The sequence below is a fragment of the Aristolochia californica genome, unplaced genomic scaffold (genome assembly GCF_029961685.1).
Source record: "Aristolochia californica isolate CCGP_79_NKW_82.1479 unplaced genomic scaffold, dmAriCali1.0.hap1 SCAF_3, whole genome shotgun sequence".
NCBI classification, from domain to species: Eukaryota; Viridiplantae; Streptophyta; class Magnoliopsida; order Piperales; family Aristolochiaceae; genus Aristolochia; species Aristolochia californica.
Genome location: NW_027181992.1, coordinates 19534285 through 19548035, shown reverse-complemented (window position 1 = coordinate 19548035; position 13751 = coordinate 19534285). Strand labels below are relative to the sequence as shown.

General features: G+C 41.2%; 1 protein-coding gene across 1 annotated transcript; it reads right to left on the bottom strand.

Annotated features, from left to right (window-relative positions):
• Positions 1-11550: 11550 nt before the first annotated feature.
• On the bottom strand, positions 11551-13502 carry LOC137959439 (uncharacterized). The gene is made up of 6 exons (XM_068806818.1): positions 13428-13502; positions 13104-13328; positions 12777-13040; positions 12404-12574; positions 11787-12277; positions 11551-11722 (listed from the first exon to the last, which is right to left on the bottom strand). Exons 1-6 carry the CDS (start codon positions 13500-13502, stop codon positions 11551-11553), a joined length of 1398 nt encoding a protein of 465 aa, XP_068662919.1.
• Between the last annotated feature and the right edge of the window lie 249 nt (positions 13503-13751).

Here is a 13751-nt window from a genome sequence, read left to right as displayed (position 1 = left end):
TGAAACTAGGGTTTTCAATCTTCCCTTAGGCTTGATTTTTGTCTTCCTCTTCTTCCTCCTTACGAATCCATTTGTCACATCCTGGACCATAACACATTAGTGCCTCATGTTTCCTGGAAAAACTTTTTGAGCTGAAAATTCTTACCGGGAAACTATTGTGGTAAAGCAATTTGTACTAAAACAAATTACTTTCTACAACAATAAGGCCTTGTTACTGCATTTTCTTATGAACGTTGGAAAAATATTTCTAGTGAAAATACGACCTTGGGACTATTACTGCCTCATGTTTCCTAGAAACATTTTTCAAGTTGAAAACCTACCCAGGGGAAATTTTGTGGTAAATATATTTTCTTATGAAACAAATTAGTTTCTACAGCTATAATGCCTTGTTAGTGAATTTTTTTGGAAATAGTGGAAATGTATTTCTAGTAAAAATATGTCTCCAGATACCATTAGTGCCTTATGTTTCCAAGAAACACTTTTTAATCTGAAAATTGTTACCAGGAAATTTTTTGAGGAAAGGCAATTTTGGCTAAAATAAATTACTTTCTACAACGACAAGACCTTGTTAGCGCATTTTTTTTCAAGAAATGTTCAAAAATTACGTCATGAGGGACCTTTAGTGCCTTATGTTTCATGGAAAATCTGTTCTAGCTGAAACAATTGTGATAAAAATTTTTTGCTTAAACAACTTACTTTCAACAATTATAAGGCCTAGTTAGTTCATTTTTTTAGGAAACATTGGAAAAATATATCTAGTAAAAATAAGACCCTTGGGACCTTTACTGCCTCATGTTTCCTAGAAGCATTTTTCATGTTGAAACAAATTACTTTCTACAATTATAAGGCCTTGTTAGCGAATTTTTTTTGGACACGCAGGAAATTTATTTCTACTAAAAATACGTCTCCAGGGACCATCAGTGCCTCAAGTTTTCTAGAAACACTTTTCAAGCTGAAAATTCTTACTAGAAATTTTTTTCTAAAAACATTTCCTCTCAACAACTATATATCCTTGTTAGTGCATTTTTTCAAAAAACTTTTGGAAAATATTTCTAGTCAAAATATGTCTCTATGGACCATTATTGCCTCATGTTTCCAAGAAAACACTTTTTAGGTAGAAAATTCTTTCTTGGAAAACTTTGCTAAAACAAATTACTTTATATAACTATAATGTTTTGTTAGTGATTTTTTCAAGAAACATTGGAAAAGTATTGCTCGTAACAATAAGTCTCCATGGACCATTAGTGCTTGATGTTTTCTGGAAACACTTTCCTACCATAAAATTCTTTTCCAGAATCATTTTTGGCAAAGTATTTTTAGCTTAAACAAATTAATTGATGCAAATAGAAGGCCTTGGTGCATTTTGTTTGCAAACACTGGAAATGTATTTCTACTAAAAATAAGTCTCCATGAACCGTCAGCGGCTCATATTTCTGAGAAACACCTAAAAATTCTTACTACGAAAATTTTGTGATAAGGCAATATTTCCTAAAAAAAATTACATTTTACTACTATCAGGCCTTATTAATGCCTTTTTACAAGAAGTGCTGGAAAAATATTTCTAGTAAAAATACATGTCCAGGGACCATTAGTGCCTCATGTTTCCAGGAATCACTTTTCTTTTTGAAATTTCTTACCTGGAAAATTTATGTGTAAGACATTTTTTCTTAAACAAATAATTTTTTACATTATTAAGGCCTTGTTACTGCCTTTTTTTGAAAACTTTGAAAATGTATTTGTAGTAAAAATACATCTTCATGGTCCATTAGTGGGTCATGTTTCCTGGAAACACTATTCAAACTGAAAACTCTTACCAGAAAATTTTTGTTGTAAAGCAATTTTTGCTGAAACAAACTACTTTTAACAACTACAACAACTTGTTAGTACATTTTTTTTCCAGGAAACATTGGAAAAATATTTCTAGTAAAATTACATCTCTAGGGACCGTTAATGCCACATATTTCATAGAAACATTTTACTAGCTGAAAATTCTAAGCTAAAAAATTTTGAGGTAAGGTAATTATTTTGTGAAAATAGATTACTTTCTACAACCACAAGGCCTTCTTAGTACATGTTTTCAGAAAATGTTCGAAAAGTATTTTTAGTAAAAATACTTCTCGAGGAACCATATGTGCCTATTCTTTCTTGGAAAAATATGTCTAGCTGAAAATTCTTACTAGGAAACTATTGTGCTAAAGCAATTTTTGTTGAAAAAAATTACTTTCTACAACTATAAGGCCTTGTTAGTGCATTTTTTAGGAACATTGGAAAAGTATTTCAAGTAAAAATACGACCCTTGGGACTATTATTCCTTCATGTTTCCTAGAAACATTTCCCATGTTGAAAATTCTTACCTGGAAACTTTGTGGTAAGGATATTTTTTATGAAACAAATTTCTTTCTAAAACTACAAGATCTTGACGTTGATCTTTACGTTGGAAGCTCAACCTTGGACCTCAAAGGGAGAATCTGACCTTGACCCCTGAGGGAGAATCAGACCTGTAAAATATAATTTTCTCAATACTTGCCTCTCTTTTCCTTCATGTCCCCCTAAATAGGGTTGAGGACGAAAATACAAAGATGACCCATTAGGTCAAGTGGTTCACGCCACATTACACTGAACCAACCCAAGTTAAACCAAACCAAATAAAGTAAACCAAACCGAATTGAAATTACATGAAAAGTAAATTGACATAATTTAATTCCTATGCCTATGGATAACTCATGATGCTATGGAGTCCATAACATCACCCTCCCCTTGGAGAAAGAGTTTGTCCTCAAGCTCAAAGTATGGGTAGAGGGTGCGAAATGCCGCTAATGGCTCCCATGTCGTGTCACTGGGGTCAGCATCAGCCCATTGCACTAATATCTCCCAATCACCCTGAATATGACGAGTTTGTAATACCTGTGCCGGGGTAGAAAGTACACTTCCCTCATGGAGTGGTGGCAGGGGTGTGCAGCAAGGGAGAATCACCGTGGAAGGCCTTTAATTGTGAGACATGAAAGACGTTGTGAATTCTGGCCTCTGGTGGAAGCTGCAATCTGTAGGCCACTATCCCAATGCGGTCCATCACCTGAAAGGGACCATAATATTTTGGAGAGAGCTTGTGACTTTTGGAGGCTGTCAACGACAGCTGCCTGTAGTGTTGGAGACGCAACCAAACATAATCTCCAAGAGAAAAGAAGACTTCCCGGTGCTTCTTGTCATAATATTGTTTCATAGAATTTTGTGCCTTCTGTAGATGAGTACGCACCTCTGTGATGAATGTGTCTCTTTCAGCCAATGCTTGGTCCAAAGTTGCGACTTTAGAGGCCCCTAGTTCATAGGCTAAAAGACGGGGAGGTTCTCTACCATATACCACCTTGAATGGGGTTGTGCCGAGAGCACTGTGGTAGGAGGTGTTGTAACGGAACTCAGCCCAGACAAGCCACTTAACCCACCTCTTAGGTGAGTCCCCCACGAAACAGCGGAGATACATTTCAATTGTTCTGTTGACAACCTCTGTTTGACCATCAGTCTGTGGATGGTAGGCTGAAGAAAAGGCTAACGTTGTGCCTTGTAACTTGAAGAGTTCTTTCCAGAAGGTACTTGTAAAGATTGCATCCCTATCACTGGTAATTGAATTAGGCATCCCATGTAATCGTACAATGTTATCCATAAAAAGTTGAGCTACCTGCGTTGCAGTGTAAGGATGTGCCAGAGGAATGAAATGCCCATATTTAGAGAAACGATCCACCACTACCAGGATAACAGATTTACCTGACGAAGAGGGAAGTCCATCTATGAAGTCCATAGAAATATCAGACCAGACCTGTGATGGAAGCTGAAGTGGTTGGAGCAACCCCGCTGGACTTAATATTTCAGCTTTATTCCGTTGACAAGTCTGACAAGCCGCCACATAATTAGCTATACTGCGCTTCATGCCCCTCCAATAAAATTCCCTACTGATTTGAAAATATATTTTCTGTCGGCCCTCATGTGTACTTTCATGGAAGGAGGCCAAAATGCTGTTAATCAGAGGGGATGTGTAGTGTAGAAAAATTATGTTTTTGTAGAGGACGAGCTTGTCTTGAACCATCCAATGTGGTGCCGTTGTGCCCTACTGGATATCCTTGCATAAGGAGATAATATTTGGGTACTGTTGTGCCTCTTCCTGTACAGAATCCAACAAGAGAGCTCTGGGCTGACTGGTGGCATTTAATTGCGGCTCTGGAACGTCCCGGCGAGATAAGGCATCAACCCCTACATTCAAACTTCCCAGTTTATACTCGACAAAAAAGTCAAACCACGTAAGCTTACTTAACCAATACGTTGCTCAAGAAGATACTTGAGGCTGCAATGATTAGTGGCGCCAATGTTGTATAGCTTTCGCCAATCCAATCAATTCCCTCTCATAAGCTGCCAACTTGTGGTGGTGTTGGCCCAGTTGACGGCTAAAATAAGCAATCGGGTGGCCCTGTTGGTGCAACACTGCGCCAATACCGCCCCCTGAAGCATCACATTCCACTACAAAGGACTCCTCAAAGTCGGGGAGCTACAAAACTGGGGCTGATGATAAGGCATCTTTCAATTGCTGAAAGGAATGAGCTGCTGTCTCTGACCAGATAAAAGCATTTTTCTTGAGGAGATTGTTGAGCGGAGCTGCAAGCTGGCCATAGCTACGAATAAATTTTCTATAATATCCAGCGAGGCCCAAAAATCCTCTTAAGGCTGTAATAGATGTAGGAATAGGCCAATCTATGACCGCTTGTATCTTACGCTGGTCTACCTTCACCCCTGATGCTGAAATAACGTGACCCAAATATGCCACTTCTGATGTGCCCATAGAACATTTTGACTGATTTAAAACCAAATGATGTGAACGTATAAGAGAAAATACCTGGTGAAGGTGCTGAAGATGTTCTTCCCAGCTGTTGCTATAGACCAAAATATCGTCGAAAAAGACCAATACATATTTTCGCAAAAGAGGGGAAAATACCTCATTCATGAGGGCCTGGAAGGTGGAAGGCGCATTTGATAGACCAAATGGCATTACGAGGAATTCAAAATGGCCCTGATGCGTGCAGAACGCTGTTTTCTCCACATCTGATGGATGAACTCGGATTTGATGATAGCCAGATTTCAAATCGAGTTTAGTAAATATAGTAACTCCATGTAGCTCATCTAACAATTCGTCCACCACTGGAATAGGAAATTTATCTTTAATTGTATGGGCATTGAGTTGTCGGTAATCCACACAGAACCTTCATGACTTATCATGCTTGCGGACAGTAATACCAGTGAAGAAAAAGGAGACCTGCTGGGCTGAATAATACCCTGTGCTAACATCTACTGGCACTGCCTTTCAATCTCATCCTTCTGTAAGTGAGGGTAACGATACGGACGTACCACTACTGGCTCGGTCCCCATTTTCAAACGGATACGGTGATCACAATGCCTAAGTGGCGGTAAGGCAGTAGGGTCTTGAAAGATATCCTCAAATTTTGTAAGTGAGATAAATGGCATGTATTTGTGGACTGGACCTGGGCAAGCTGTAGTGCGCAGGTGAGTGGTGCTTGTGTGCCATGCAATATAATCTGATGTTGGTCCTCTATAAAAGACATGGTCAGAGCTTGGAAATCCCATAGTATTGGTCCCAACAATTGTAGCCATTTAATTCCTAGCACCAAATCAAATCCTGATAGTGGAATCACCAGAAAATCTGCAACAAATTTATATCCCTCAATATCAAAGTGTGTGGCCGGTGATATGCCTACACTAGTAATTTTAGCCCCATTGGCTACTGATACAGAAAGACCATTATGTTGTTGTACTACTAACCCAAGTTGTTTTGCCGCCTGCTGACTAATGAAATTATGTGTACTACCCGAGTCAACTAAAGCCAGTAACTGTAAATGATGTAATTGGGCTTTAACCTGCATTGTGCTTCCACTGCGTAGACCAGTCATAGCATGAAGGGAAATCTCTGGATCTTCTTGGTCAGTTTCCACAATTTCTTCCTCTTGTGGTATTTCGTCTCCATCCTCCCACAGACATATACTGAATAATCGTTTGCAGTGGTGACCAAAAACATATTGTTCATCACAGTTAAAATAGAGGCCCTTGGCCTTTCTCTGCTCCATTTCCTGTCTAGTAAGTTTTTTGAAGTAAGGAGCAGGTGGAGCTGAATTAGAGATGTCTAGGCGTGGGGCTGCACTGTCTCTAAATCTTGGAGGTCCATAGGAATGGTTTGGCGCAGAGGCATTGTGCCTTCCTGGCCAAGCTGGTTTTCTGACAAGTGACTCCTTTAGAACACGCTGCTTGTGCTCAACTGCTCTGGCTAAATTCATAGCGTGGTCTAAATCTGTAGGAGCATGTAATTCAACTTCTAAACGCAGAGCTTCTGTCAAACCAGCAGTAAAAATATGAACATACTGTGTGTGGCTAACAAACTGGTTTGCTCGGGCTAACCTTTCCTGGAAGGTCTTTTGGTACACCTCTAGTGTTCCAGTTTGGTTGTAATTGATTAATTCGCCCAATGGATTGCTACTAGCAGGAGGACCAAATCTCATCATGCAAGACTGTCTAAAAGTTGCCCAATCCTGAACCACTTGGTCATTTCGGAATTGGTGGTACCATAGAAACGCTTCATCGAGCATGTGGTAGGCGGCCAAATACACTTTTACATCCACAGGTGTTTTTTGATGGTAAAAGAACTGATCACACTTGGCTAACAAAATGAAAGGGTCCTTAGACCCATCATACATAGGAAAGTCAAGTTTTAAATACCTGGGCACAGTGTTTGGTCCTTGAACGGCAGGCCCCAGATGGGAATGGTGTTGACGCATTGGTGGTTGTGGGGGAGGTGGTGGGTGGAATGGATGGTGTTCAGCCAGTGGAGAGTAGGCAGCTGGAGGTTGGGCTCGTGTATCATGGTCCTCTTGTCACCGGAGGAGAGCTTGGATGGCAACATCCATTGATTTTATTGCCTCACGCAAATCAGAGGTTGTTTGACACACCTCTTCCAGGGCATGAGCCTGGTTATCTGTCCTTTGCCTATTATCTTCCACTAACTGTCTCAAATCATCAGGGGAAGAGGAATCCCCAAGGGTGGACCTGTCTGATACCAAGATGTTAGGTTCTTCCCTTGCCATGGATCGAGTCACCCTTCTTTCCTCTCTTCCCTCCATGGTTGATCTTGACGTTGGAAGAGAAACCTTGTTTCTTGAACGAGTAATGGTGGAACTCAATTTAGAATGAAGGAGCTTTCGAGGAAGCTCAACCTTGGACCTCAAAGGAAGAATCCGACCTTGACCTCTGAGGGAGAATCAGACCTGTAAAATATAATTTTCTCAATACTTGCCTCTCTTTTCCTTCACGTCCCCCTAAATAGGGTTGAGGACGAAAATACAAAGATGACCCATTAGGTCAAGTGGTTCACGCCACATTACACTGAACCAACCCAAATTAAACCAAACCAAATAAAGTAAACCAAACCGAATTGAAATTACATGAAAAGTAAATTGACATAATTTAATTCCTATGCCTATGGATAACTCGTGATGCTATGGAGTCCATAACAGTCCTCCCCGAGTTGACTAGTCCTACCAGTTCTTGGTCGATGACATGAGCTCAAACTTGCTTTGTAGTAGGCAATTTATGCCCAGTAATAGCATTCAAGGATATCTCTGGTGGTTCCTCCTCGGTAATATCCTCTGACTCCTCTGGATCCTCTGAATCCACCACCTCAAGCCAAAATAATCGTTTACATTGGTGTCCAACCCGATACTGCTCATCGCAGTTATAACATAGATTTCTGGACCGCCTTTCTGCCATCTCCGCACTCGTCAATTTTTTTATAAAGCTCGGTAGGAAATTACCAGGACGGGGATCGGCTACCCGAGTCATAGTCAGAGTTCGTCTGGATGGTGTTGTTGTAGATGCTGCCTGAGATGAATTATAGCGGCGCCCTTGCCACATGGAGGAAGTGTTCCTCTCACTTGACCAACCCGGCTTACGTTGCTGCATCTGTTGTCGTTGTTCCATTGCTCGGGCCATATTCATTGCATGAAGTAATCCATGGGAATGAGTTCTACCTCTAGCTGTAAATACTCATTGAGACCTGTTGTGAATAAGGAGACCTGCTGGTCAACCAATACCCTCTCACCAGCACGAGCCAACTTTTCTTGGAATAGTTTTTAATATTGTTCCACCGAACCCGTTTTTCTCAATAGGACTAACTCTCCCAAGGGGTTGTTGTTGGCGGGAGGCCCAAATCTAATTGTGCATAGATTTTTAAATTCTCCCCAAGTCATTCCCGGTCTCTCTTTCTCTACTTGAGTAACCCATAACATGGCTTCATCTGTCACATGGAAAGAGGCTAGTTGCACCTTATCCCATTCAGTAGTCCCTTGGTTCAAAAAAAAAAAAAATTCACATCTATGCAACCAAATTAAGGGATCCACAGAACCATTGAAAGAGGGAAACTCTAACTTGGTGTACCTAGGAACTGTGCCTCCATGCTGAGGTCCTTGGATAGCAGTGTGCCCAGGCCACTGCTCCCCTCTTCTGTGATATGGTTGAGCAACCTCTCTCACCTCTGATGTCTCTTTGTCCTCAACTCCTGTAGCATGCTTATGACTCGGTTCATTTCTTCTTCCAAACCACAAACCTTTCCCAACACTGGTTGTATTGTTTCAAAACAATCTTCTATCTTTTGTATCCTGATTTGGATTTCTTCATTGCTGATATTATCCCCCATGTTACCCTGCTCTGATACCAAGTTGTTACGGTCCCGGGTCATGGATCGTGTAACACGGCATGGGATTTTTGAATCCAGCACTGGTATTGAGTTGTTGGACTGGGTAAGAGGGTAAAAACAACTCTTCCTTGCTGGTTTTCTCTCACGTGGACAAGACTCTTGATGAATGCAATATTTTGATTGCTAGATATATAAAATTAAGACATAATTGTTGACCAGAATAAAGTAAGGAGAATAACTTTTTCTTCTCACGAAAATCAGGGTTTCAATCCTGATTTGATTATAGCACGTCAAGCTATGTCCACCTGGCTTGTTGCAAGCCTTGGCCCATGTGCATGCATGATTGTCCCCTCTTTCCTTGCTGGCTCCAAGCTTAGGCACAACAATTAAGCTCCTTCACATGAATGCCTAGAAAATTCTCCACTTGCTACTCGTCAAGAGGGTTAGACCCCTTGATGGTTGTTGACATTGATGAAGAGGGAGAACCCTCTCTTTGGGCTTGGAAAAGGGGCAGGAAGCTCCTATTCTTAGTATGGATGATGAGGGATGAATTTGGGAGAAGATGGATGGCAATGGGGGGTGATGGATAGGTTGGTTTTTTGGAGTAAACCCTAAACTCGAGATCAAGAGGTGATCTCAACCTGTTTAGACTAGGTTATTCTAAAATCTCAAAGCTTACCTATTTCATTCATACCTTTCCCTTAAATAGGTCATGTCAAGGAGTTTTAGGGTTAGGGTTACAATAATTCCCCATAATGCCCTTACATATAAAGTAATTATAAATAAATCCTACTTAAAATAATTTAAGAAATAAATCCTACTCAAAGAAATATAAGAAATAAATCTTATTGAGTGAGTTGTTGTTGTCTCCTTCGTTGTGTGACTCGGTGTGCTATTGAGTCCACAACAGCTTGACTCAGAACTCCGAAGTTAAGCGAGCCTGGGCGAGAGTAATTCTAGGATGGGTGATGTCCTGGGAAGTACTCTTGCCTAGGTGTTTAACATTTGGTATCAGAGCCGACCCTCGATCGCGAGTTCGATTCCCCCCAATGGTGCAAAAGCTGAATTTAGATACTGGTAGACCATAGGATAAAAACCCGGGTCAGGCTAGTGTCATTGTGTCATGCACAATCGCTGGATTAAAATACAGGTAGGTCGTAGGATAAAAATCTGGGTCGGGCCTGTGTCATTGCGCCGCTGTGGTCATTGGGTCGTGAAGGGGGAGTGTGATGTTATGGGACATCCTGGTTATGGGCCTAGGTTAAGTAGCTATGTCTTCCGATCCTAACAGGCCGGTCTTTTGGGTAGTATTGGCTAGGTGCTTGACTCAGAACTCCAAATTTAAGCGAGCCTGAGCGAGATCAATTCTAGGATGGGTGACCTCCTGGGAAGTACTCTTGCCTAGGTGCTTAACAGAATGGCACTTGTATTATTTGCATGGAGTGGTGTTGGTGAAGTATGAGGAAACTGGAGCTCAACAAGAAGATAGTGGAGCCATATAACATCAGAACATGTAGTAGATATGGCATGATACTCGGCCTCGATGTATGACTTGGACACCTGGTCCTGTTTCTTACATTTCCAAGAAATCATTGCATCCCCTAAAAACATAAACCAACATGTAGTAGAACAACAGGTATCAGGGCACCCAACCCAATCAGCATCACTATAGGCAACCAGTTGAAGCGCGGAGTCTGTAGGAAAGAATAATCCATGAATAGGAGAACCTCATAGATAACAGATGATGCGCCGAACTGCAGCAAGATGAAGGTGCCAAGGAGGACATAAACTAACTGACCCGATGAACAACATAGGAGATGTCCGGACGAGTAGTGGTCAAGTATATGAGACACCCAACTAGTCGTTGATTGATAATGGGATCATCAAGAAGAGCCCCTTCATCTTTCCTATATTTGACATTGACCTCCATAGGAGTAGAAACCCAAGATGTATCCTCCAACCCAGGAGTAATAATATGTTATGGACTCCATAGCATCTCGGGTAATAAACAGACGTAGGAATTAATTTATGTAATTTCCTTTTAGGTGTTATGTTGTTTTAATTGTAATTCTCATGAAACTTGTGTTCCTCGGTTTGGGCTGGTTTTTTGCGTCCCTAATCCTCTTTATATTGGAGAAGGGGCTTGAATGGAAAGGCAAGCATTGAAATCAAAAATAGATTAGATGTCGGATTCTCCCTTTCTGAGGTCCAAAGTCGAGCCTCCTTCAAGGCTCAATTTGTTCCCAAATCATTGCACGCACTAAGCATAAATATCTCACCTCTACGTTGACGACAAATCTGGAGGAAAGAGGAGAAAGAAGGGTGATGAGATCCATGGCAAGGGCAGATCCTAACATAATATCTTGAATATAATTATGCTGGTTTAAGAAAATACCATTGGGTTGGTGATGTACCTCCAGCCCTAAGAAGTACGTGAGCTAGCCAAGGTCCTTCATATGAAAGGTGGCATGCAACACCTATTGAAGCTTGGCAATCAGGCCAGAGTTAGTGCCAGTAATGATGATGGCATCCACATAAACCAAGAGAATGACCATGCCCATGACAGACTTGTGATAGAAGAGAGAGGAATCATACTGACTCTGTGTAAAATTTGAGGAGAATAAGTGTGCCGCGAAAATTCTCAAACCAAGCTCTGGGAGCTTGCTTAAGCCAATACATAGGACGGCATAACTTGCAGACATCACCGGGAGAAGAGGTAGTCATACCAGGGGGAGCTTCATGTGGACATCTTCCTGTAGATCACCATGTAGAAATGCATTCTTCACATCCATCTGATGCAGTGGCAAGGACTAGGAGGCTGCAATGGCTAATATAGTGCGGATTGTGGTCATCTTTGCAATTGGCACAAATGTATCCTCATAATCAATCGTATATTCCTGCTTGTTCCCCAGGGCCACAAGACGGGCTTTGTACCGATCCTGAGATCCATCTGAACGCTGCTTGACATAGAAGACCCACTTACTACCAAGAGGCCGAATAGCAGTAGAGCAAGTAACAATGTCCCAAGTAGTTATGTTTGCATTGCCTTTTGCTAATACTCATGTGCCATAGCCTGTTTGTAGCAAGAGGGGATGAAAATAGATGATAAATTAGCCGCAAGGAGGAGAAATCATACCTATCAAGAGGGCAAGAAGGATGAGTAGACCTGCAAAGAGTGATGGAGCCAGGAGCAAAGGGATGATCAAGAGCAGGCGCCAGGTTGGGATCAAGAGGGGGCAGTGATGGAGTGGGGTGAGACTCATCAAAGTTGGGTAGAATAGATAGAGATGCAGATGGTAGTGTAACTTGAGATAAAAAAAAAATATTGATTTTCAAAGAAGACAACATTCCAAGAAACACTGATTCGATGAGCCTGGGGATCATAGCAAACATAGCCATTATAAGAAATGGCATAACCATGAAAAACACACATAACTGATTGGGATGTAAGTTTGTGTCGTTCATGATAAGGTAGACGCACAAAACAAACACAACCGAACTCCGAAGATCAGTATCTGACGGAGAATAACCAAATAACTTAAAAAATCAAGAAGCATGAGGCAAGGTAGGAGAGGGCAGGTGGTTGGTTAAATGAACTGAGGTAGAAAGTGCTTCACACAAAAAGCGGGGAGGAAAAAATGATTCAAGTAGAAGGGTGCAGACCATATCAAGAAGGCGACGATTTTTCATCTCAGCAACCCCATTTTGTTGCGGTGTCGATGGACAAGAACGTTGAGAGATAATGTCTTTGCTTTGAAAAAAATCTTGGAATTCAGTAGACATGTACTCGCCTGTCGAGTTTGAGTTGTACCTTAATGTGAGTGGATAATTTTGCTTCAAGAAGCGCAAGAAACCGCTTAAATACTACAAAACTTTAGACTTAGCCCATAAGAAGTAAACCCAACTAAACCGACTAAAGTCATCAATAAAGGTAACAAAGTACTTATATTGCGCATGTGAGATAACATGAGTGATTCCCTAGAATAAGATCAAAACAATCGGTGGCATGCGAGGTCTGATGAGGAAAAGGTATAACTTTACTTTTGCCAAGTTTGCATGATGAACAGTCAAAAGAAAGATCAGGACAGGAGCATATTGGACTGCCTAATAAACCAGATTTAAACATTGTACGAAGAACATCCGAGTTTGGGTGGCCTAGGTGACTATGCCACAACTTAGTGTCAGGGCCAACAACATTACATGCAAAAGAAAGTAGAAGAGTATGCATAATAATGGTGGAGAGATAGACTTTAAGTAGAAATAGTCGTCCCACTTTAGGCCCCTTCGCGATCACCTTCCCCTACACTTGATACTGCACAACACAACCAGAGTGAGAGAACAGAACATTAAAATTTTTATCAACCAGTTGACCAAAAAAAATAAGACTTGTCGATAGGTCAGGGAACACAAAGACATCAGCTAAGGAGGGAGAGAGATCGCCAACAACAATGATAGGCAGCGAGCTGCCATCAACATTGTTGATTAGTAGGTTTCCATCATACTTTCTGACATTAGAAAGAGACACGATATTGTTGTTCATATGGTTAGAAGCACCGAAATCAAAATACCATGGCTGAGTAGAGACTTTCTATTTATCTAAGAGACTAAAAGTAGAAAAAGTAGATATGAACATCTATTGTACCATTTAAGGGGTGAGTGTGTTTAGATTTGTAGGTGGTAGAGGAACATGAATTGTAGTAATCGGGACGGCAGTTGGCAATACGGCAGAACAAGAAGTACCGATGGAGGCTTGATATGCCATATTCTTCTTATTTTAAGGGCACGTTGGGCAAGATGCGATGAAATGACCCAACTTCTTGCCGTAGTTACAGGACTTCTAGGGGCATTCTTGAGCAAAGGCACCATATGCCTTGTAGTGGAAGCATATGGCAGAACTCATGTCCCGACCATTATTTTTCCCTTGTCATAGGCCACAAGAGTAGAGGTATTAAACTAGACCCGCTATTCCATGCCAGCCTGAGTAGCAAAGCGCTGGTCCTCCCTCAGAAGT